The sequence below is a fragment of the Macrotis lagotis genome, chromosome 4 (genome assembly GCF_037893015.1).
Source record: "Macrotis lagotis isolate mMagLag1 chromosome 4, bilby.v1.9.chrom.fasta, whole genome shotgun sequence".
NCBI classification, from domain to species: domain Eukaryota; kingdom Metazoa; phylum Chordata; class Mammalia; order Peramelemorphia; family Peramelidae; genus Macrotis; species Macrotis lagotis.
Genome location: NC_133661.1, coordinates 267,510,240 through 267,533,508, shown reverse-complemented (window position 1 = coordinate 267,533,508; position 23,269 = coordinate 267,510,240). Strand labels below are relative to the sequence as shown.

Sequence of the window (23,269 nt, the reverse complement as noted above, 5' to 3'; positions counted from 1 at the left end):
GTGGGGGAGCTTTAGATTCAAATACTGCCTCAGGTGTTTGACCTGAACAACCGTCCTAACCTCCCAGCCTCAGTTTCCTCATTTATAAAGCTTCAACTTCACAAGGCTGTTGGATCAAATGAGATCAAACGTGCCAGATAGGCTATTTCTATCACGGCTGAGCCTTTAACTATATGAATTTTTTGAATGGGAAATTGTACATTAAATATATATATATGTATATATATATATATATATATGTATATAGTTGGGGCTAATTGGCCATTTCCGGGGGAGGGGGAAATGCCTTGAATTTGTGGAATCAAAACCTCATCTGGTTAAAGGTAGTTAGCTATCTTTTTTTTGAAATGAACTTTTGTGAAACTGGGGGGGTCATTTCCCCCTCCCCCTCCCCGCCTGCAGCCCCGGCCCGGGAAGTCCGAGCTGCAGCCCCGGGCGGCCCATCCCGGTCCCGCTCTCCGTCTCCGGCCCTCCGCCGCCTGGTCTGGGAGGCCCGCGGGGCGCCGGGAGCAGGTGCACCTCGGCCGTCCTTAGCTCCGCGCAGCCTCGGGGGCTTCGTCGACGCCGGCCGGGAGGGCCCGGGAGGGCCGCTCCCCTCTTCTGCCGGCCTCCGGGTGCCTCCCACAGAGCGAAGCCGGGGAAGCCGCGGAGCCTGGGGAGGAGGGCCCGCGGAGGGGGCCGGGAGGGGCACCGGGGAGACAAGTTATTTTTCGAAACCCATGACCCCAGAACAATAGGGTCGGTTCCATGGCCGCCGGCCCCGCGTGGCCTTGTGGGCCTGGAAGGAAAACACAACACCCAAAGCCGGGCCGGCGGCCGCGGCGCCGCGAGCCTGTGCGCCCGGTGCTCCCCGCACCACGCAGCGCGGCGGGCCCTGCCCCCACTCGCGGCGGCGCGGAACGCCCTCCTCCCCCACCCCGCGCGCCGCTCTTCACCCGGGCCTTCCGCGCCCCCGCCCTTTGTGTGGGGGCGAGAAGCGGCGGGCGGCGCGCGAGCGCGTGCTGGCTTAGCCGCCCCGGCGCCGGCCCAATCGACGCGGGAAGGGAGGGGGGAAGGGGAGGCCGAGCAGGAGAGAAAAAAGGAGAGGGCGGGCGCGCGGGGCGGCCGCCGTTGGGGCCTGGGGTGCCGGAGCCAGCCGGCGGAACCGACCGGACGGAGGGAGGCACCGCGCTCGCTCGGGCTCGCGCCGCCGCCGCCGCTGCCTCCGCGGCGCCCGGACAGAGCCCCCCTCCGCGCCCCTGGGCAGGGCGGCCGCGGAGCCCGTTATCATGTCGCTGACGCGGCGCCTGGCCGCGCTGCTGCTCTCCCTGCGGGACCCGCGGAAAGTGGCCGGCTTCCAGCGGCTGTGCGGGGTGGAGGCGGCGCGGCCGGCCGGGGCGGACGCTCCGCCGCCGGGGGAGCCCGGCGCGGCCCCGGACGCCAGAGCGGACGGGCCGGGCCTCCCGCAGGGCAAGCTCGGGAGCTGCGGCGCCCGCAACGGCGTGAGCAACGGGCTGCCGGAGGCCGGCGGGGAGGCGGCCGCGGCCCGGGCGGCGCGGAGCCAGAGCCGGGCGAGCCTGCCGGGCCGGGCCGGCCGGGCGCAGAGGCTGCGGCGCAACTCCCTCACCGGGGAGGAAGGGGAAGTGTGCGGCGTGCGCAACTGGCCCCTCTTCTACTTGTTCTGCTTGGGCACCGAGCTGGGCAACGAGCTCTTCTACATCACCTTCTTCCCCTTCTGGATCTGGAACCTGGACGCCTGGGTGGGCCGGAGGCTCGTGATCATGTGGGTCCTGGTCATGTACCTGGGCCAGTGCGCCAAGGACGTCATCCGATGGCCCCGGCCCGCCTCGCCGCCCGTGATCAAGCTGGAGGTTTTGTATAACTCGGAGTACAGCATGCCCTCCACCCATGCCATGTCTGGCACGGCCATCCCCCTCTCCCTAGTCCTCCTCACCTACGGCCGCTGGCAGGTAAGCGCGCCTTGCCCACCGCTCCCGCCCACCGCTGCCCGCCGGGACCGGCTGGTGCTTGAGGCGGGTGGGGGGGGGGCAGTTCCCATAGATTATGAGGAGTGGGTCAGCTAAGCCCCTAGCAAGTGTCCGGGCAAGCGAGCTCGGGGCCGGGGAGACGGGAAGAAGCAGGAGACTGCTCCCCGGGGGCGCAGTCAGCTGGAGGTGCACAAAAACTAGGTGCCAGCGAGTCGGGATTTGGCCCTGGCTCCGAGATTGAAGACGGGCAGAGCTCGCTGGAGGTGGGACTTGAGCCCAAACTTGTAGGAATCTGGGAAACCTGGAGGCGCAAATGAGGAGGAGGGGCGGGACGGCCCGGGGGTCGGGGCTTAGTTGAAACCCGTAGCCTGGGTTTACTTTAAGCTTTGACAAGCCCCTTCCAGTGCTGTCCTCATAGATTTGGCAGGATTAGCAGCCGGCCCATATGCAATTGAGTCGAGGATCCCAAAACATCCGATCCAAGGCATTCTAGCCCATTCCTCAGTGATTAGGCTAGGAAGTATTCAGTTTACCTTGAAAGATTGTCAGTGTTCACCTACACAAGCACGAAGATATGGACGACGCTTGAATCTGAATCATCACTTAAAAATTGCCACCTCCGTAAGTAGAAATCTGTGGCCTCGTAGAGTGGACAGATCATGTTGTTATTATTGTAAGGTCCCAACTTCAAAAGAACAAATCTTCCCCTTGATCTCGGGGAAGCAAACTGTTCTTCTTAATGTGCCAGGGGACTGACTGTTTGTTGAGATGTTCTTAATAACATTTCTGGCTAAAGTTCAGGTAGGGAGAACTTAGACAAAGCACCCCAACCCTCAGGGTAACTGTGGTGTCCTTAAGACCCTAATGGTGGGCTCATAAAATGAATTAAGATGCAAAGTCTTCATTTTCTGTGATAACACAGAGCATAATTTCAAAATGTACTTTAATAAATCAGGAATGTTAATAACTGGTTACTGGTTCCTATGAAGAACTCTTTATTTTTTAGGTTTTTTTGCAAGGCAAATGGGGTTAAGTGGCTTGCTCAAGGCCACACAGCTAGGGAATTATTAAGTGTCTGAGATCGGATTTGAACCCAGGTACTTCTGACTCTAGGGCCGGTGCTTTATCCACTGCGCCCCCTAGCCGCCCCCTATGAAGAACTCTTACAAGACTAAAAATGCACATAGAGTTATTGAAATACAGCAGACTTGGGAACTTTATTTTAAAAGGGGTGTGGTTGTTTTTTGCTTATAGGCAGATCTTCTGGATCACTAATTAGTTTCATTTGCTGAACGATTTTTTTTTAACTCTTACAGAATCTGTAAAATACAGTGCTTTTAATGTATTTTGAGTAGGACGTGCTTTCTAGCCCCAAACTTGTTATGTTTTGATGGTAATTTTAAGGAATCCACACTTTGGAGAATAAAAATGTATCTAATTTCACTGGTTATTTTAAAAATATAGACAAACTCTTCTCCAAAGAGTGCATTTTTAAAATCTTGATCATTTCACTTGGCCTCCTATACTCCATTTTTCCTTCTTCATAAACACTTCCCTTTTAATAACCACAAGTTATTTTCCTCATAAAGTGTATTTGTAGAATTCTACATCAGCTTTATGTTTCCCAAACTTTAAAGAACTGCAGTTCAATTTACTTTACTTAATATAGTTTTTTAAATTTTATTTCTTCCAAAATACAAAAAATAGTTTCCTACATTTTTCTTTTTAAAAGCTTCTGAGGGGCAGCTAGGTGGCACAGTGGATAGAGCACCAACCAGTCCTGCAGTCAGGAAGACTTGAGTTCAAATGTGGACTCAGACACTTAATAATTACCTAGCTGGGTGGCCTTGGGCAAGCTACTTAACCCCATTGTCTTGCAAAACCAAAAAAACAGCTTTTGAGTGCCACATTTTTTTTTCAGGTTTTTGCTAGGCAATGGGGTTAAGTGGCTTGCCCAAGGCCACCCAGCTAGGTAATTATTAAGTGTCTGAGGTCAAATTTGAACTCAGGTACTCCTGACTCCAGGGCCAGTGCTCTATCCACTGCGCCACGAGTGCCACGTTCTTCTAATACCTTTCCTTCTCTTCTCCATTCCCAAGGCATAGAACAATCTTATATAAGTTGTATATGAACAATCTTATATAAGTTGTATATGTACAATCATGTTTAAATGGTCTAATGACTAATATAGTCATGTTGTGAGAAAGGAATTAGAAGGAAGGGAGAGAAACTATGAAAAAGAAAGAAAAAACATGAAAGACATTTCAAAAGAGTATTCTTAAAAGTCTTTCTAGGCTTTTCCAAAGTCTGGCCACTCATGATTTCTTTCTCCAAGCATTCATATACCATAACTTGTTCTTTCTTTCCCCAATTGATAGGCATCTCCCTCATATTCTAATTCTTTGCCACTACAAAAAGAGTTGCTATAAATATTTTTGTACATGTGGGCCTTTTCCCTTTTTTTAATGATCTCTTCAGGATAAGATCTGGATGAATGGATGTGCAAAGTTTTATTGCCCTTTAGGCATAGTTGCAAATTGCTCTCTAGAATTGATTGATTTACCTTAACTTTATTTCAATTAATTTTAATTTAATAGCGAAATGTATTATATCTTACTAGATTTTATTATTTCTAAGCATGAAAATTTTGGTTTTCCTTTGTCTCAAAAAACAAACCAACCACCTTAAATTGAGAAAGAATTAAAACTCCCATTAAAAGCTGTCACTATATCATGGATTTGGTTAATACTACTAAGATGAAATAATTTCTTCTATGTATTCTATAATGCATCTCTAATGATCTAAGAATATCTTATTTGCAGAATTTTAGATCTAGTTCAATCAACCTCGTTTTACAACTGGATCCTGAAGATCCACATATTTACAAAATTAATATTTGACAGAGCTGGAACTAGAACACTTAAGTCTGACTTTCCAGTACAGAGTTCAATTCACTATGATGGTTTCAGGATTATATTATAATAACATGTTCTATCACATGATCTATCACATGGCAACAGATTTCTACTGTAAGTGCCAGTTTTTAAGGGATAATTCAGATCTTTAAGTGAGACTCACTTTCTTTGTAAGTAAACACTGTAAATCTTTCAAGATAAAATTAACTGTCAGTAATTTAAGCTTAATATTGAAGAACCTGTTAATGGGATTTTACTTTTGGTTTTTGTCACTCAGATTTTTGCATCGCAAAATCCTATACACTCTGAGGTGGAAGGGACCTGAACAAGAATTCTATCTACTACATAGCCTTCAAGTGTTTTTTTTTTGTTAGGGTTTTTTTTTTGTTAGTTTTTGCAAGGCAATGGGGTTAAGTGGCTTGCCCAAGGCCACACAGCTAGGTAATCATTAAGTGTCTGAGACCGGATTTGAACTCAGGTACTCCTGACTCCAGGGCCTGTGCTCTATCCACTGCGCCACTTAGCTGTCCCGATAGCCTTCAAGTTAATACCTGGTCTTTGAAGGCCACCAGTGAGGAAAAACAAACGACTTCCTAAAATAGTCTATTCCTTGTTTGTGTAGCTCTCACCATTAAGAAGCTTTTTTCCTAGTATCAAGCCTAAATTTTTATCTTTATCTAATTGCAGTTGATACAAGTTCTGGCTTCTATCGAATCTAATCCTTCTTCATATTAATAACAGCCCTTTAGACACTTGAAGATAGGTCTCATGTCCACTTTTAAGTCTTTTCTTTTCCAGGCTACAGCACATCATCTCCAGATGTATAGTACTTCTATAAAGAACCTCTTCTTAATCACTTTTGTTCTGTAGTTCTATTTCGTTAAAACTGTTCTGTTTATGTTAACTGTTCTAGTTATGTTAAGTGTAGATAAGAAAGACTAGCTATATTTTTTCCACTTTGCAAAACAAGTGATCTTTACTGGTCTTTATAGAAGTATGAGTCATTTAAGGAGTGTAAATCTTGGTATTTTGACAGCAAGTTTATATGAAGCAAGATGCAACTTGGACAAAAAAGTCCAATCTTGTTTATTTTATTTGAAATTTTTGGGGGGAGTGGTTATAATGAAGACTTGTTGACTTTGAACTAAAAATGTCTTGTAAAATTAGTTTCAAAACATTTATATTTTTAAAACCTCTTTTTCAAAAAATAAAATGTTTTTTGTATTTGAAAAAATTTAATTCTTAGTTATTTTGAAAGTTTGTCTAATGAAAGTTATATCAGTACCAATTTGTGACTTTAGTAGAAAAAGTCTACTTGATAAGTTCTAGTCAATTCATACACACACACACACACACACACACACACACACACACACACACACACACACACACATATATGAAACCCTCTCATATAACATTACATCTAAGAAATTTTTCCGGAAAAGATAGCACAAATGAAAGTTTTTGCTTTCAGAAATTCATAACTTTACCCCATCATCAACTTCAACAGATTTTAAAAACAGAAAATTAAAATAACAAAACAAAAAGCCAAAGCTATATATAAAAGCCAGTCAGCATGTTAATTGACATAATACGGTGAATTCTTGGTAGCCATGTCTAGAAAGAAAAATGTAAGACATAGCAAAAATTGATCATTTGGGGCATTTTGGTAATAACTTCTACCTTAAAGTAATGATTATAAAAATAACATCTTCATAAGGTCAGTAAGATCAAGTGGGATTATGTGTGAAAGAGCACTTTGTAAATTGAAAGCAGTTCTACAATCTCATGAATATTACTGTTTCCTCCACATACTTAAGTATACTGCAATATATTAATGCTTTCTCATCCTATATGATTCTGGGTCATATTCTTCCATATTTTTTGTCACAGATGATCTGCCCAGTGTACTGAAAGTCTTCTTGTGGGTCTCAAATTGTCCATTTGTGGTATACATCTTCCTTTCCCAATCATATGGTTTCTCAAAAACATCTTTGGTGCTAGTCTTTGAATCCTTGAAAATATACTATAGGCTACTGTATCAACCTTTAATCCCTCAGTTGTCCACAGCTTGATTCTTGAAAAGATGTATTTCTTTCTTTCTATTTTTTTTGGAAAGATGTCCCAATTTTTCCACATACCAATAGTTGTTTTCCTTTTCTGTCATATTAGTCAGCATGATAAGTATGGGGTGGTACTTAAGAATTGTTTCAATTTGCATTTTTCTAATCAGTAACAATTTAGGGCATTTTTTTCTCATGATTATAAATAGTTCTAATTTCTTCTTCCGAAGAAAAGTGTCTGTTTATATTTTTTTTTCTTTTTAGGTTTTTGCAAGTCAAATGGGGTTAAGTGGCTTGCCCAAGACCACACAACTAGGCAATTATTAAGTGTCTGAGGCCAGATTTGAACTTAGGTACTCCTGACTCCAGGGCCGGTACTCTATCCACTGTGCCACCTATCCTGTTTATATCTTTTGATCATTTAATCAATGACTTGTTATTCTTATAAATTTAAGTAATTTCTCCATATATTTAAGAAACGATCCTTTTTTTTTAGATAAACTTGCTATAAAAAAAATTTTCCCCAAGTTTCTTACTTTCCTTCTAATCTCAACTGCATTGGTTTTGTTTGTGAAGAGGTTGCAATTGTTAAAAGCACTTTCCCGAAGGCAGTCCATAAAGGTTTTTTTTTTTCCTATTAACTCCTGGAACCATCTGCTGCTCTGTCAGAGATCCATGTGCTAATATTGGTACTAATGGTTATAATAATTCTGCTTGTCTCCCAAAGGGAAGATCTGATTTTGACAAATGGAAATTGTGAAAAAACACATTTATGCTTCATCTGAGGAAAAGTTTTCAAACTATTAGCTATTTTAAAAAATGGAATATACTGTCTGGGGAAGTAGTGGTTTTCCCCTACCTAGGGGTTTTCTAGCAAAGACTGCATGACTATCTAGTGTATTGTAAAGAAGATTCTTGCTCAGACATGGATTAGATTGAAATCCTACAGTCCTAAATAGGAAAGGAATCTCCAGTGTACATGGCAGAACCAAAGGAAGCAGACTAGAGACAGGAGAGTCAGGAATCAAACTGAAGTTTAAATTTCCAAGTGAGGAAAACAACTAGCAAGCAAGGAGGCAAACACATTGATGGAGCCCTTTCCTCCTTAGAGGGAGGATCAGAGGCAGTGAACCTGAACTTTAAGTTATATATTTGTTGCTAGAGTCAAACAGTGCAGTGTGGCAATAGCAGTGAGGGACACAACAGCACCAGTGAGGCAAGGTTGTCTAATGACAAAAAGTCTTTTCATAGTAAGGCTTCATGGTCTGTTGGTACTTACCCAAGTTAAGTAACCATCAGTTCCAGAAGGTGAGAAAAAGGATTGTTGTTATTCGAAGCTCGGGGCACAGCTTGCTCTGAAAAACACAGTATCTCTCAATATCTTGACAAAAAGCAAGTATGCATCTAGTCTCTATTTGAAAACTTCTGAGGAAAAGGACACCCCCCCCCCCCAGGGCATCCACTGCATTTTTTTTGGAAAGTTTTAATCTAATGTCTAGGGAAAAGGCACTTAGATGCTTAATGGTTAGAGAGTCAAGAAGACACTTGTCATTTTGTGACCTTGGGCAAGTCATTAACCCTCTTTTGCCTTAATTAACTGGAGAAGGAAATGGCAAAGCACTCCAGTAACTTTACCAAGAAAACTCTGTGGACAGTATTGGTGTGTTATAGTCCATGATCAAATAGAACTGAATGACAAAACAACCACAACAATGATTAGGAGGGTTTTCCAACTTAAATTTTCTTTTTTTTTTGTAATTTCTACCTGGTAATGTCTATTGAGGCCAAATTAAACAGGTCTAATCCTTCTTTTATGTAATAGTTCTTCAACTACTTGAACATCATTATCATGGACCTTCTTCGTTATCTCTTTTCTAGGCTAAATAATAGTTCTTTTATCTGATCCTAATAATATGCTGCAGAAAAAGAACACAGACCCCTCCGAAAGCAAGAAATTCAAGGGTAAAAAAGAGCTCCAGGAAATCTCTGTGCAATGAAGTCTCCTGTCATTTTTATACTTTACCTCCAAGTAAGATTTGTAGTCTGTTACTAAACTCTGCATCTTCTTTTTCTGCTCAAGTGGTCTGTAGTGTGTGTCTGTGTGTGTGTGTGTGTGTGTGTATAAAATGAAGAAAATTTTTTTTCTTTACCCAAGTGACCTTCTTTACTAGGAATTAGTCATCTCTATATTTTAAACCAGTTAAAGCTTCTGGAATAATGGGAACTAAAATGAATCTACCAGATAGATATAATCACAGGTATTGCAGGTATATGAATTTCAGTAAAATATCTATATGCCTGTGTATAGCTTATATATGTATATATGTGTTTATGTATAATTTTTATCATGTGGCTTTAATTATACAAGACCAGTTCTTTTATTACCTAATAAAAGACAGGTACAACATTAAGCATGTTCTAGGACCATAAAGGCTAGAGCTGGAAGTGACTTCAGAGATCATTTATTTAAATATTTTTGTTTTATAGATGAAAGCATTGAGACTCAGAACAGTAAAGTACAAATTTAAGAAAATATAATAGGTTATAATAAGATAGTTTTAGGTAAATGGACTGTTCACAAACTTTTATGTAATGTGATTTTTATGTTATGTAACTTTGCCTGTTGAGTTAGGAAAGAAAGGGAGGGAGGGGACCCAAAAACTAGTGGAGGGAGTAGGTATGCGGGGACCAGGAAAGAAGAGTCAGAGGAGGAACAGGTATTATGCAAATTTATATAAATCAAGGACTGTCTATACTCTTCATATATTAATATAATAACAGCATTCAGATATTAAAGAGTAGTTCTAAGATCTCTCCTGATTTGAGCACCATTCAAATCTTTCCAAATTAGAAGGACATGAGGCTAGGCAGTCATGTACAACCAGGAAGAAAGATTTAAAAGTTTAAAAGAATGTTGAAGTTACTGGAAGAATCTTCCAGTGATAAATAAAATAACATTAATATGGTTTTAAAAAGTTTATAAAGCCTTTTACAGATATGCTCATTTCATTCTCATAATAATAAAAACTAGTGTTCATATAGCATGATAAAGTTTGCAAAGGGTTTAAAATATCTTGTTTATTTTCACTTACCTGTTAAGTGGGTGCTATCCATTATCTCCACTGTAAAAATGAAGAAATTGAGAGAGGCTGTTACTTGCCTGGGGTCATACAGCTAGTAAGTGTCTGAGCAGAATTAAACTTCTTCCCCAGGTCTGGTACTCTGTTGCTATTCTGTCACTTAATAGAACTGGAAAGAATGTGATAAATTTTTAAAAAATTTAAATTTATCACAAAATGAAAATAAAGTTTTGAGACAATATGGTATGGATGATACTTTTAGGCTTCTAGTTATGAATATTAAGGTTTAGTTTCTTCTTCTGACACTTAACTAGGTTACATGGGCAAAGGATCAGTCTTTCACCCTCAGGCCATTCTCCAAGTATAAAAATAATTGGCAAGTTTCTACTGGCAGTTGTCAAGAAAGTTCCTATTCTATAGAAGTTTCTGATACATAAAAAATTCTGAAATTTTGCTATGTTTACTTGTTAACTTTATTCAAGGAAAAAGAGAGAAAAGAGAGATCATCCGTCTACATTCTATGAAGTAAAACCCTACAAAAAAGAGAATCATTAAGCTATGTAATAAACTGTATGAGAGTCAGCTACACTATAGTGGTATTTTGATTAACGAATTCCCTGAGAACAAAACTCCTTTATTTGAAGTGATAAGAGAAAGGTATAAACCTCATAAATCATGTGAAACTACAAAAAGTACCTTATTTCAGTTTGTTTCCCCCCCATGCCAAATGGAAGGTTAAAGGCTGACCTTAGGCCAAGTTGCTTTCTGAGATATTTTGCCTTGTTTTCCTCAGGTCTTGGGAACCTCTCTTTCCAAGTAGCCTGTAACCAAGTTTATACTTATATCATCTTCTCCCTCTGTCAAAAAAAAAAGGGAAGGGGACAACATAAGGATATTTTTTTAATCTGTTCTCAAACTTCAGTAAAATTATCGTTCATTCAGATTCATATTAAACTCAAACATACATTTATATTTTAAGTCTTTTATCTTGAAGTAGATAATGAAAAAATGTTTCCCCCATGAAAAGATTTTCTGGCATCAGCATAAAGTGTGGAAGACTTATGGTTTTGGGGCCCCAGAATTCATAATGGACCTATTCAAATCCTAAAATCAATCTGATTTTGGTCTTTAAAGTTTACTTACTGGTAAGGGATGTGGAAAAACTGTCCCAAGATTTCCTTCCCCCTAAATCTGTCCAAGAAATTTTTCCATTCAATTTTCCCATTTTTCTCTAAATGGTCTTCTGAGGTTTTCAAGTTCTTAGTACCCTATTCTATGATTCCTTGCAGGCATCTTCTTTCTTTATAGGTCTCCTTCCCCCACTCAGTTTCTTCCTGATCTTAAATCCCAGCCCACACCCAATCTTTGGCTCTAGAGTCTAGATCCATATTTTATTTTAGAATTTAATGAGCTTCTCTCTTAGTTGACAAATTCAAGACCTTTTCTCTGTCTTAAGCCTTCTTACGCTTTGCATGGATTTTCTTTACCCCTTCCTCCTATATGTTTTCTCCTTCCTTTAATTTTGTGATACTATTTTTGGGAGGCAGCTAAACAGGATAAAGTGTTGGATTTGGAATCAGGAAGACCTGAATTCAACTCAGATTTTAGACACTTAATAGCTGTGTGCAAATTGTCACCTACTTCCTATATATCCTCTATAAGTCTTGGACTTAATTGTATGTTGTCTTCCTATTTAGAAGATGAACTTGAAGGCAGGGACTGTTTTTTTCTCTTTCTTTGTATTCTTAAATACAGTATATGGCACCTTCAAGATGCTTAGTAAATGCTTGTTGACTTAGTGACTTAACTAATATGTTCTTTAGTTTACTCTGTGAAAAAGAGGAAGTTTGACTCATGACTTAGAAGTTTTCAAGCAACTCTAAATCTATGATCCTATGATCCCAGTTCTTCTATTTGTCTAACCACTTCTCAGGTTCTTTTGTGTGGGGTCATTAGCCATGTCCTATTGCTCAGCATTCTGTCCTGGGCACTCTTTGTTTTATCTTCCCTTTCCTTTTCCTTTTCTCTCTCTCCCCCAACAGTGCAAATGACTCCCAAATGTAGATTTCTATCCCTGTCCAGCTCCTACTCTGCCCAGCACTTGAAATGTTTTCTTACCTTATCTCTACCTCTTGAAATTCCCAATTTCCTTCAGGGCTCAGTTCTCCCTAGAGAGTACTTTGCTATAACACTTGCTCCCCAATTAAGTTTCTTTTTTTCCCCTTAATTTTATTTAAGGCAATGAGGTTGTGACTTGCCCAAGGTTACACAGCTAGGTAATTATTAAGTACTAAGATTGAATTTGAATTCAGGTCCTCCTAACTCCAGGACCTGTGCTCTATCCACTGTGCTCCCTAGCTGCCCCCCCCATTAAGTTTCTTGAAGCGCAGTTTCACACTGCACTTAATGTATATGGATTGAATTGAATCAGAAATTGAAAATTTGGTTTAGCTTTTCCATCAGAATGTAAAAGTTCCATGTTTTTAATACCATTATTTTAGGTGTTAATATAGAATATGGTAGAGTCATGGAATCCTACAGTCTCTGAAGTGTTCCAAAAATTTAGTGATTATATTTCAGCAACAAAAAACAAATGAGACTTTTAGAAGAAACACTAAAATAAAGAATGTCATTAATAATGTAATGGATGATCAAAAAAAGATGATCTTTGGCAAGAGCTGGGAGTGACAGGTGGTTAGGTCAAGTACTTCACTGTTTTGCTTCTGTTAGGAAAAAGTGAGGAATTTCTCTGCCTCCCAAAGTCAAAGGACCTGCATTAAAATCCCAGTTCTTAGTACCTTTGTAGTAACTCTCTGTTTAAATTCTCTGATCTTCATTTCCTTTTCGCACAATGGGGGAGGGGGTAGATTAGATAATTGCCAGGGTCTCTTTAAGCTCTAAATCTGTGATCCTAAGAAGACTATGTTGAGTGGACCTCTTGAGGTTATTTCATGGAAGGACATAGATAAGATGGACAGGCATAGATGAACTGCAACTTTCATAAATGGAGAGAACACCTACTTTGATAACATCATACAACCATGTGTATATTTTTGGATATATTAATGTTTGAAGGTAATTTCAGAGTTAAATCATTCACAGTTGTCCATATTTTTATTATATAAAAATGTATTTCTTGCCAGATTTACATTACTGTTTATAATTATTATTAAATTCGTATTTACTATCCATAATTGTGATTTAGTTTGCTATAGTAATGGGAAGTCAATGTAATCTTGATTTAAATTTGTATGCATAGGTTTTTTTTAAAGAAGTCACAAAACAGAGCAAATCACCAAAATTAAGCAAGGTAACTTCTATTGGGAAATATAGTTGGTGTAATATTTGTAATAGACCTAGACAGTCCCTCCCCCACCCATGGACTCTCATGAATGGTGTTTCTAATCCTGGAAGCCTGACTTCAACGAAAAATGTTCTTTCTTTAGTTTGTTGTCCTAGCACCAGAGTTGTGTTTTGGGTAAATCTCCAAAACAAAGTTTAGTTTAGACTTTTGCAGATGTGGGTAAAAGATTCTCCTCATCCCATACAACACTCAGTATACTAAATGGACTTTGACTTTGGGACTTTCTTTATTTCATGTAATATAGGCATCTGTGAATACATACAGAAACATAAAGCATTTAGCACAATTAGGTTTCTTCTGAAACATAAAAACAGTTTGAAATCAACTAATAATCCTTCCCTGTTGTTCCCCTCTACCTCTCCAATTCACCTTGGACCTGTTTTGTTTGAGTAACATTGCAGTCACAAGGAAAGATTGTCAAGGCCTATTTGACTTAAGTCCTCCAGCCCCATGGCCCACATTTGGCATTCCTTTTCCTTCTTCAAGAATACCATTGAGGAAATCTCTTTGGTACCCGAATTCTCTAATGTGAGGGTTTACTATGAAATAAATCCAATTCGTTTGCAAATAATGTCAAGGTCCTCTTCTAGAATGAAGGACAAACAATTCCTAAGGCATGGGAAACCCATCCTTAGAAACTCAATTTTTTGACCTCTTCTTGGGAAAGATAACAAAAGCAGAAATTGGCCAGGCAGTTGAGATTCTGGAGCCTCAGACCAATTAAGCAACACATACTGCTGACCATATGCTTCTTCTACAAATCACCATTTTCTTTTGGGTTAGGGAGGAAGAACTTCCCCCAATATTGTTGAGAGCATAAGGAAAGAGAGCCAAATAATTTCACAAATCACTTTTATAGAGCAATTGGAGGGTCAACATTTTTGAAATGCTGTACTTGTCAGTCATCTTGGAAAGTGGTAACAGACACTAGAAACTAATTGGAGGCATTCTCTGTTTATCCTCAATTTATAATATTATTATTCATGGGCTCTTTAATTACAGTGTTCCAAAAGTTTAAAATTAAAATTAAAGCTTAAATAGACATTTCAGACAACTTATATTTTGTGAATTAGCCAAAAAAACTCCTTATTTTTTCTTATTTATCCTTCACCTTTTTTTTGCCTTTTAGTCTTTCCTTGGTAGTTCTGCTAAAAGGTGAATGAGAGACATTCAAGAAATAAACCTCCACTAAATGTTTAAATTTATTTTGTTTTGTGGTTTACAGTGTGCTCATTTTTAAAGTAACATGATTTCTTATATTTAGTTGTTCATATTACCTCTTCCCTGTAATACATAAATAAAATGGTACACTAAAAAATAGAATGAGAATGGATAAGTTAATTGAGCAATAGGGTTTTTTTTAAACTTTTATAGGCACTGTTCTAGGTCCTAGAAATAAATAGAAAGTGAAATTATCTTTATTCTTAAGAAATTTACATTCTAAGCTATTATAATATTAGCATCAATACAGATTCAAGAAATTCATTCTAAAAGGCCTCTGTAGTTATGGGCAAAAGTTTCCCATGTGCCAAACAGCACTCAGTATGCAATATAGGCAGGCTTTGGTACAATAAGAGCCGAGTTACAAAGTACTTCTCCTTAAATGAACCTATTTATCCTAATTGTTTAAATTTGTTAGAATTTTTTTTTATTATGATGCTAGATAGCTAATTAGAAATTAAGAAGGGTTTTTAATTAACTTTAAACTTAAAATGAATTCTAAATAGGTATGGCAAATATTTGTAGAAAGCATAGTATACTTTGGAATGCATGGGGATAAGAAAACTGTAGTTCAATAACTGAAGGAAATGTTTTGATAAGTTGATCCCCACTCTAATAGGATGTGCTCTGTGCAGATTAGATAGTGATTAAAAAACAGAAAATATCAAACTTGTTGCATTTAGGTTTAACTGGTTTTAATTGGCAGGGGAAAGATGCTGACAGTTTTGGTTTTATTGTACAAAATTTGAATTAGTAAAATAGTTATTATCCAATATGCTATGAATTAATAAAAAAAATTTTACAGGTACGCAAATGATTTGCTTAATTTTTGTTGGGGAAAATGTAAACGCCATTGAAAAGTGATCTGTCATAGTAGATAGAAAGCAAACCCCAAAGTCAGGAAGTCCTGGATTCAAGTTTTTACATATGCTGACTGACTCTGGGCAAGACCTTAGCAGTTCATGCATTCTATTCAACTTTGTAAATTGCAAAGCAGTTATTTATATGCACTGGTTTTGGTTACCTTATTGGGAATTCTCTATGCCATTGAAAATTATAGGTCCTAAATCTCTACCCCCGCCCCCATCTCCTCAAAATCTCATTATACAAAAACTTAGGAGTATATATACATAAATTTAGCAGGCTAAAGAAGTCAATTCTCTGAGCAAAAGGATAATTAAAGAACATCTGTCAAATGAGAAAATTTTTACTTTAAAAACTAGAAAATTATTTTTGAAATTTTGATAAATTGTTTCATTTTGGTTCATATGAGAGAAACAAGATTTTATTGTTCAGTTTTCCTCTCTTTTAAACCAACGTATGATTGATAGTTTACCATTTTCTATCATTTCTTCACCTCCATATTTTCCTTACTTATTTTTCATTGTTGAATTTTTGCTTTCTTTTAAAGAACTTTCCACTTTCCTTCTCCACCCTGCTTTTCTTCATTAATCTCCTAATTTTGCTCTCTAATAACCTACTCTCTCCTTACTCCCATTTTTTCCCATCTCTTCCATTCAGTAGCTAAAAATATAACTAGCATTTACATAGAACTTTCAGGTTTACAAAATGCTTTACAAAATTAAATCATCTTTACAACAATTCTTTGTAGTAAACTTTATTATTATCCACATTTTATAGATAGTGAAACTGAAGCAGGCAGGTCCCACAATTAATAAGTGATTTGGGGGTTTTTTGGTGGGGGTAGGTGGTTGTTTTTCTGGGACAGTGAGGTTAGGTGACTTGCCCAAGGTCACACAGCTAGCAAGTATTAAGTACTTGTGACTACACTACCTAGCTGCCCCACTAATAAGTGTTGGAGGCAGGATTTGAACTCAGGTCTGCTGGATTCTAGGTCCTGTGCTCTATTGACTTCCCTGCTTAGCTGTGTCTGGACTGTCTTCTCTGCTTGACAGGTCCGATGAACTTAAACAATTCTCACCACCCACTTGGGAATGTGGAACTGTAGAAGTTGAGAAGAAACTCAGTGGATCAGTTTTTCTCTCCTTGCATTTTTGTCTTTTATGCTTCCTTTTAAATATGGCAATCCATCTGTTAACTGTATGACTCAACACACAATTCCTTTTCACTAAAAATAGAAGTCAATTTTTTTCTTCTACTGGGACTATTTCCACATTGGTGCAATTAAGGTTACATTTTAAAAAATCCCAATTCAGATTTTTATTTTATTGCATTTTTTCTGAAAATTGGCAGCCCTGGAAAAAAAAAGAAGGAAACTTTAGAGATTAAAAAAACTTTTAGGGAAAGTACAGTAATTCTAATTTACCAACTACTAACTACTAAGCAACAATAAGGTTGCCAGAGTGAGTAGGAGGTAGATTAGTTTAGGTGCAGTAGGGTGTTATTTATATGGAGTGACAGTTCAGACTAGATGAGGTGCTTGGTGTGATTTGCAGGTGTGATTTGCAGGATTGATTTGCTAGAATGGGAGGGATTCAGACTGTTTTGGATTCTTGGTAGTAATTGCTGAATAAGCATATCAACCAGTTGGGGAAGTATGAGTTGAGTGTTTAGGGGATAAGGCATGGCTTATTTACTGTCCATAAAGATTATTTACTGTCCATTAGAATGAATGAGGCATTTAAAAACTAGCCTACTTAGTTTTTAACTCTGTACTCTTCTCTATCATTTTTTTTTCTTTCACAGGAGATCCCTTAAAACTAAAATATATATTTTCTTCCTCCCTTCTGTTTTAATTTCCTTCCTTCTAGTAGTGCCTTCTGATATGGAAAGCCTTTCCTGGTCTTCCTAGTTCTTTCTCTTCCTCAGATTAACATGTATATGACTTTTTTTACTTGTGTCCCTATCCTCTCCTTCATCCTGGATAGAATTTAAGTTCCTTTGGCTCAATATATATAATATTTTGCTTCCCTTTCCATGGTATTTATTTATTTATTTGGTTTTTTGCAAGGCCACACAGCTAGGTAGTTTATTAAGTGTCTGATGCAGGATTTGAACTCAGGTGCTCCTGACTCCAAGGCTGGTGCTCTATCCACTGTGCCACCTAGCTGCCCCCTTACCATGGTACTTTGAGCTACATTAACCATTGTAAGTACTGTGGATACTGATTTATACTTCTCCAGACCATATAATTTTAACATCATGTTTTTCTCTCAAGCTCCCAGTATTTCATAGTGATGCAGAGGTGATCCTGGGTTCAAGAAGGCCATGCCTATGGGCAGTGATCTCTCTCACTTGCTACCACATGGTAAAAACTTTGGGCAAAGTTCCAGTAATGGATTGTATGTGGTTTGTCTGAGAACCAATCTAGTTAATCCCCAAGTTGGCCACTATTGTAATGATTTTTTTCTACCCTAACAATTCTTGCTGTTTTTTTTTTCTAAATTAAAAGGAATAGTCCTTGCACTTTGTTCAAACTCCACAGCTCCTTATCTGGATACAGATGGTACTCTCCTTTGCAGACAGCCCAAAATTGTTCCCGATTGTTGCACTGATGGAATGAGCAAGTCCTTCAAGGTTGAACATCACTCCCATGTTGCTGTTAGGGTGTACAGTGTTTTTCTGGTTCTGCTCATCTCACTCAGCATCAGTTCATGCAAATCCCTCCAGGTTTCCCTGAAATCCCGTCCCTCCTGGTTTCTAATAGAACAATAGTGTTCCATGACATACATATGCCACAGTTTGCTAAGCCATTCCCCAATTGAAGGACATTTACTGGATTTCCAATTCTTTGCCCCACAAACAGGGCTGCTATAAATATTTTTGTACAAGTAATGTTTTTACCCTTTTTCCTCATCTCTTCAGGGTATAGACCCAGTAGTGGTATTGCTGGGTCAAAGGGTATGCACATTTTTGTTGCCCTTTTGGGCATACTTCCAAATAGCTCTCCAGAAGGGTTGGATGAGTTCACAGCTCCACCAACAGTGTAATAGTGTCCCAGATTTCCCACATCCCTTCCAACAGTGATCATTATCCTTCCTGGTCATACTGGCCAATCTGAGAGGTGTGAGGTGGTACCTCAGAGAAGCTTTAATTTGCATTTCTCTAATAATTAATGATTTAGAGCATTTTTTCATATGGCTATGGATTACTTTGATCTCCTCATCTGTAAATTGCCTTTGCATATCCTTTGACCATTTGTCAATTGGGGAGTGGCTTTTTGTTTTAAAAATATGACTCAGTTCTCTGTATATTTTAGAAATGAGTCCTTTGTCAGAATCATTAGTTGTAAAGATTGTTTCCCAATTTACTACATTTCTTTTGATCTTGGTTACATTGGTTTTATCTGTGCAAAAGCTTTTTAATTTAATGTAATCGAAATCATCTAATTGGTTTTTGGTGATGTTCTCCAACCCTTCCTTAGTCATAAACTGTTCCCCTTTCCATACATCTGACAGGTAGACTAGTCCTTGATCTTCTAATTTGCTTATAGTATTGTTTTTTATGTCTATGTCCTGTAACCATTTGGATCTTATCTTGGTAAAGGGTGTGAGGTGTTGGTCTAATCTAATCTAAGTTTCTTCCATATAACTTCCAATTATCCGAGCAATTTTTATCAAAGAGAGAGTTTTTATCCCAATGGCCAGACTCTTTGGGTTTATCAAACAGCAGATTACTATAATCATCTCCTGCTTTTACACCTAGTCTATTCTACTGGTCCACCAACTCTATTTCTTAGCCAATACCAGACAGTTTTGATGACTGATGCTTTATAATATAATTTTAGATCAGGTAGGCTAAGCCACCTTCTTTTGCACTTTTTTTCATTAAGCTCCTGGCAATTCTTGACTTTTTATTTCTCCATATGAATTTACTTACAATTTTTTCTAACTCATTAAAGTAATTTTTTGGAATTTTGATTGGTAGGGCACTAAAGAGATAGTTTAGTTTTCGTAGAATTGTCATTTTTATTATATTAGCTCTACCTATCCATGAGCAGTTGATATTTGCCCAGTTATTTAAATCTAATTTAATTTGTGTGAGAATGTTTTATAATTGTTTTCAAAAAGATTCTGAGTCTGTCTTGGCAAATAGACTCCTAAATATTTTATATTGTCTGAGGTTACTTTGAATGGGATTTCTCTTTCTAGCTCTTCCTGCTGTTTCTTGCTTACCCTAACAATTCTTGAAAACAGACCAACTATTACATCAGTAGAGGGTTACCATTTGAATGGTAGAATACTTGTGCCAATGAAACAAGAGATCTCTGAAGAAATTTATTGAGAAGCAGTATACTTTAATGAGTAATGTATATATTTTTCTTTCAATAATAACAGCATAATTAGGTTGGATGTATAGTTTCTAAAATATTCATGGTACATTGTTGTTGTTTGTCCTTTGTTTTCATAGAAGACCATAACATCAGTGATGTGATGCCATGACATGCAAGTGATTGGATTTAAGTGGAAGGAGGGTGAAAGGCTATGCAAAGTCACCAGCCTCACTTTCTCCTCTGGAGCCATATGAGTTTCATATCTTTCTATAGTTTACTCCCTCTCCTTCTTACTTTCTGATCCAGTAGCACAGACTTTGCAGTTTCAGGGACAGGACACTCAATCTCTTGCCTGTATACTTTTTCTTTGACTGTCCCTTGTGCCTGGAATTCCCTTTGTCTTCATCTCTGTTTCCAAACTTCCCTGACTTCCTTCAAAAGTCAAAAATTCCACTTTTCTCACTCCCTTTTAATTCTAATGACTTTCTTCAGTTAATTATTTGTAATTTATCCTGTATAACTTGTTTGCACATATGTATTGTGCAGTTTCTCAGAAGCAGGGACCATCTTTTTTTTCTTTTTTTCTATCTCCAGCACAGAATGTCTGACACATCATAGTAGGCTAAATAGTATTGTTTGTCCTTCATTCTCGAAGAAGACCATGACATCAGGGAGGTGATGCTTGTCATGAAAAGCACATGAATTGGATTTGAGCTTAATTAACTGACTTTTTAACTGACTGAAGACCAAGGTGTGTCTTGTTCATGGAAATCTAAACTCTCAAATGAGTCTCTAAATAGGGGATAGAATTTTTTCTTCTGAAGTTACTCTCTAGTATCAACTATTGGCATTTCATTTGTCTTCTATAGCTACATTTACATGATGTAGTTTTTCTTGACATCACCTCTCCTCCCCCTCCAATTTTCACCTTATATAAATACTCTAGTTTCTTACTGATGTGGGTGGGATAGGGCTTCAAATGAGATAGATGGGTTGTTTTATTTAAAACATTTCCCCCTCTTACCTCTAGCCTTGTTGAGTGTATAATAATAATAATAATAATAATAATAATAATAATATAATACTAATACTAATCATAATACTAAAGAATCAAATTTGGTAGGTAAGCATCAGAACCCAGATCTGATCTACTGTGATCTACTGTATATATTATATATATATATATATATATATATATATATATATATATATATAACTGATACAAACAAAAGACATTAATAAAATGTGTTTTTAAAACACATAAACAAAAGCAAATATGAATAATAATCTACACTTGTTATGATTTGTTAATAGAGAATTAACCCAGAGCTGAACATAGAAACATTTAAAAACTTCCAGTGTGGATACTAACTTTGTTTGAAAGCAAAGACTATATTTTAGCCTGAGTGTCATGTTTAGTTATTGGCTCAACATTGCAGGTAAGAACATTGATAACTGGAGAACACCAGAAGAAAGTTAATGGGATGATGAAGGACCTTGAGATCATACCTTCTGAAGCCTGGTTAATAAAACTAAAGAATGTTTACTCAGGGGAGAAGACTAATGAAATGACACAATAAACATTTTCAAATATTTTAAGGGCTTTTTTGTAGAAAAGGAATTTGATGTGTTCATGGCTCTGGAGGGCAGAATCAGGAGCAATATTATTGTAGTTTGTCTTTTGTTTTTCAAAGAGGACCGTTGACATCATGAGACAATGTCTTGACTTGCAAGTGAATTAGATTTAAGTGAGGCAGTTACACAAAGTCATCAGCCTATTTCTTCCCAAAGTCACTGAAGTTCATTGGCAAGACAGAAGTCAAGATGATGGTGATGCCCTGAGATTCAGTGGGTGACCTTGATGTCTGACCTAGCTCTAAACTCTCACAGAGCCTACTTCAACTGCCTTTATGACAGTTGAAGGAAATTGTTCTCATCTGCCCATTCCTCCAGGATTAGACATCCACCTAATACAGAGTTAGGTAAATTGAGACCTATTGTTTATCCTCACACTCGTTTAGCCTGTCTGCCAAAACAGTTTATTGGAGTGTGGCAGCTGTATATACTTCTTGGGGTATATGAAGTGTCCAGAGAGGACAAGGATCTCTGGTGTGAGGGCTTGTCAAGCCCTTTTCAGGGCTTCTTAACCATCTTTAGTGTCACCCAACTCTCACCTATGGCTCTAATAAAGTATTTGAATAAGCTACAAAAAAGGCAAATTTGGGATTGTGATAAGTTTTCTTAATAATGAGCTCTACAAAAGTGTAATAGTTGCTTTGGGAGTTAATGGGTTCCTCATCATTGATAGTCTTGGTCAAAAGATTAAATGACCACTTGTTTAGTTGAACATTGGATGTCTTGTTATATCCCTATTAGTTCTACAGTAGAAAGAATACTGGCTGGGGATGACCAGGGTTGTCATCCTGGGTTCAAATCCTGCCTCTAACCATTACTTCTTGTGATTTTTTTTTTTTTTTTTTTTTTGGTTTTTGCAGTGGGGTTACAGTGGCTTACAGCTAGGTAATTAAGTGTCTGAGGCCGGATTTGAACTCAGGTACGCCTGACTCTAGGGCTGGTTTTCTATCTACTGCGCCACCTAGCTGCCCCTACTTCTTGTGATTTGAGGGCAAGTCATTTAACCTCCTTGAGCCTCAATTTCCTTATCTATAAAATGAAGGGGTAGACAAGATGACTTTCTAGTTCTGGAGTTTTATTTTTATAGTCCTCTTAACACGAGGAATTTAATCAGTTATAGATGAACAAATGAATGAATGAATGATTTTATATTCCACTTCTTGAAGGAATACAAGATCTCATTTATATGATTAGTCCTTCCAGTGATGGCAGGTCATAAGCCTGAATCACAAAATTGAGAGGTAGAAGAGGGACCTCTCTAGCCAGTTATATCTGAAAGGAATCCCCACTTTTTAGCATATCGAACAAGTTGTCATTAACCCCAGGGGACCCACCATCTCTAAGTCAACTTTGAGATGGGTTTGTGTTCATAAGAACATTTCTACCTTTTGGACAGCTCTAATTGTGAGAAGACCCCCCCACACATTGAGCCTAAATTTGTTCTTTTTTTTTGGTGGGGAAGGGGACAAAGAAAAGTAACAAGCAATTTTGTCTTTACTCCTGTAGGAGCTACATTAATAAGCCCATTGTTAAATACAAATAGAATAAAGCATTGTTAGCCTGAAGAGGAAAAAAAACTGAAGGAACATATTTCCAAGTGACAGAAAAGAAATGAGAATAGCCAACAAAGATGGTACCACAGAGTAGGAAAGGGGATTGAAAAGGACTCACCCCATATTAACCCAACTCTGCTTCTTCCAAAAAACAAATTCTTTCCCTTAGCATCTGTCTCTTGGAAAATCGAAACTTGCTATTCTAGAAAAAACTAGATTTGTTCTATAGTGCTATAGTCCCATTTCCTTCTGCAAACACCCCAAGACCAAGAGTACA

General features: G+C 38.5%; 1 protein-coding gene across 1 annotated transcript in view; it reads left to right on the top strand.

The window, feature by feature from the left end:
• The first annotated feature begins 1,090 nt into the window (after positions 1 to 1,090).
• The window catches only part of SGPP1 (sphingosine-1-phosphate phosphatase 1), a 49,468-nt gene continuing 27,289 nt past the window's right edge, over positions 1,091 to 23,269 (top strand). The window contains exon 1 of the mRNA XM_074235978.1: positions 1,091 to 1,949. Within this exon, the coding sequence (XP_074092079.1) occupies positions 1,269 to 1,949 (681 nt within the window). The 5' untranslated portion in view covers positions 1,091 to 1,268. The remainder of the gene's footprint in view (positions 1,950 to 23,269) is intronic.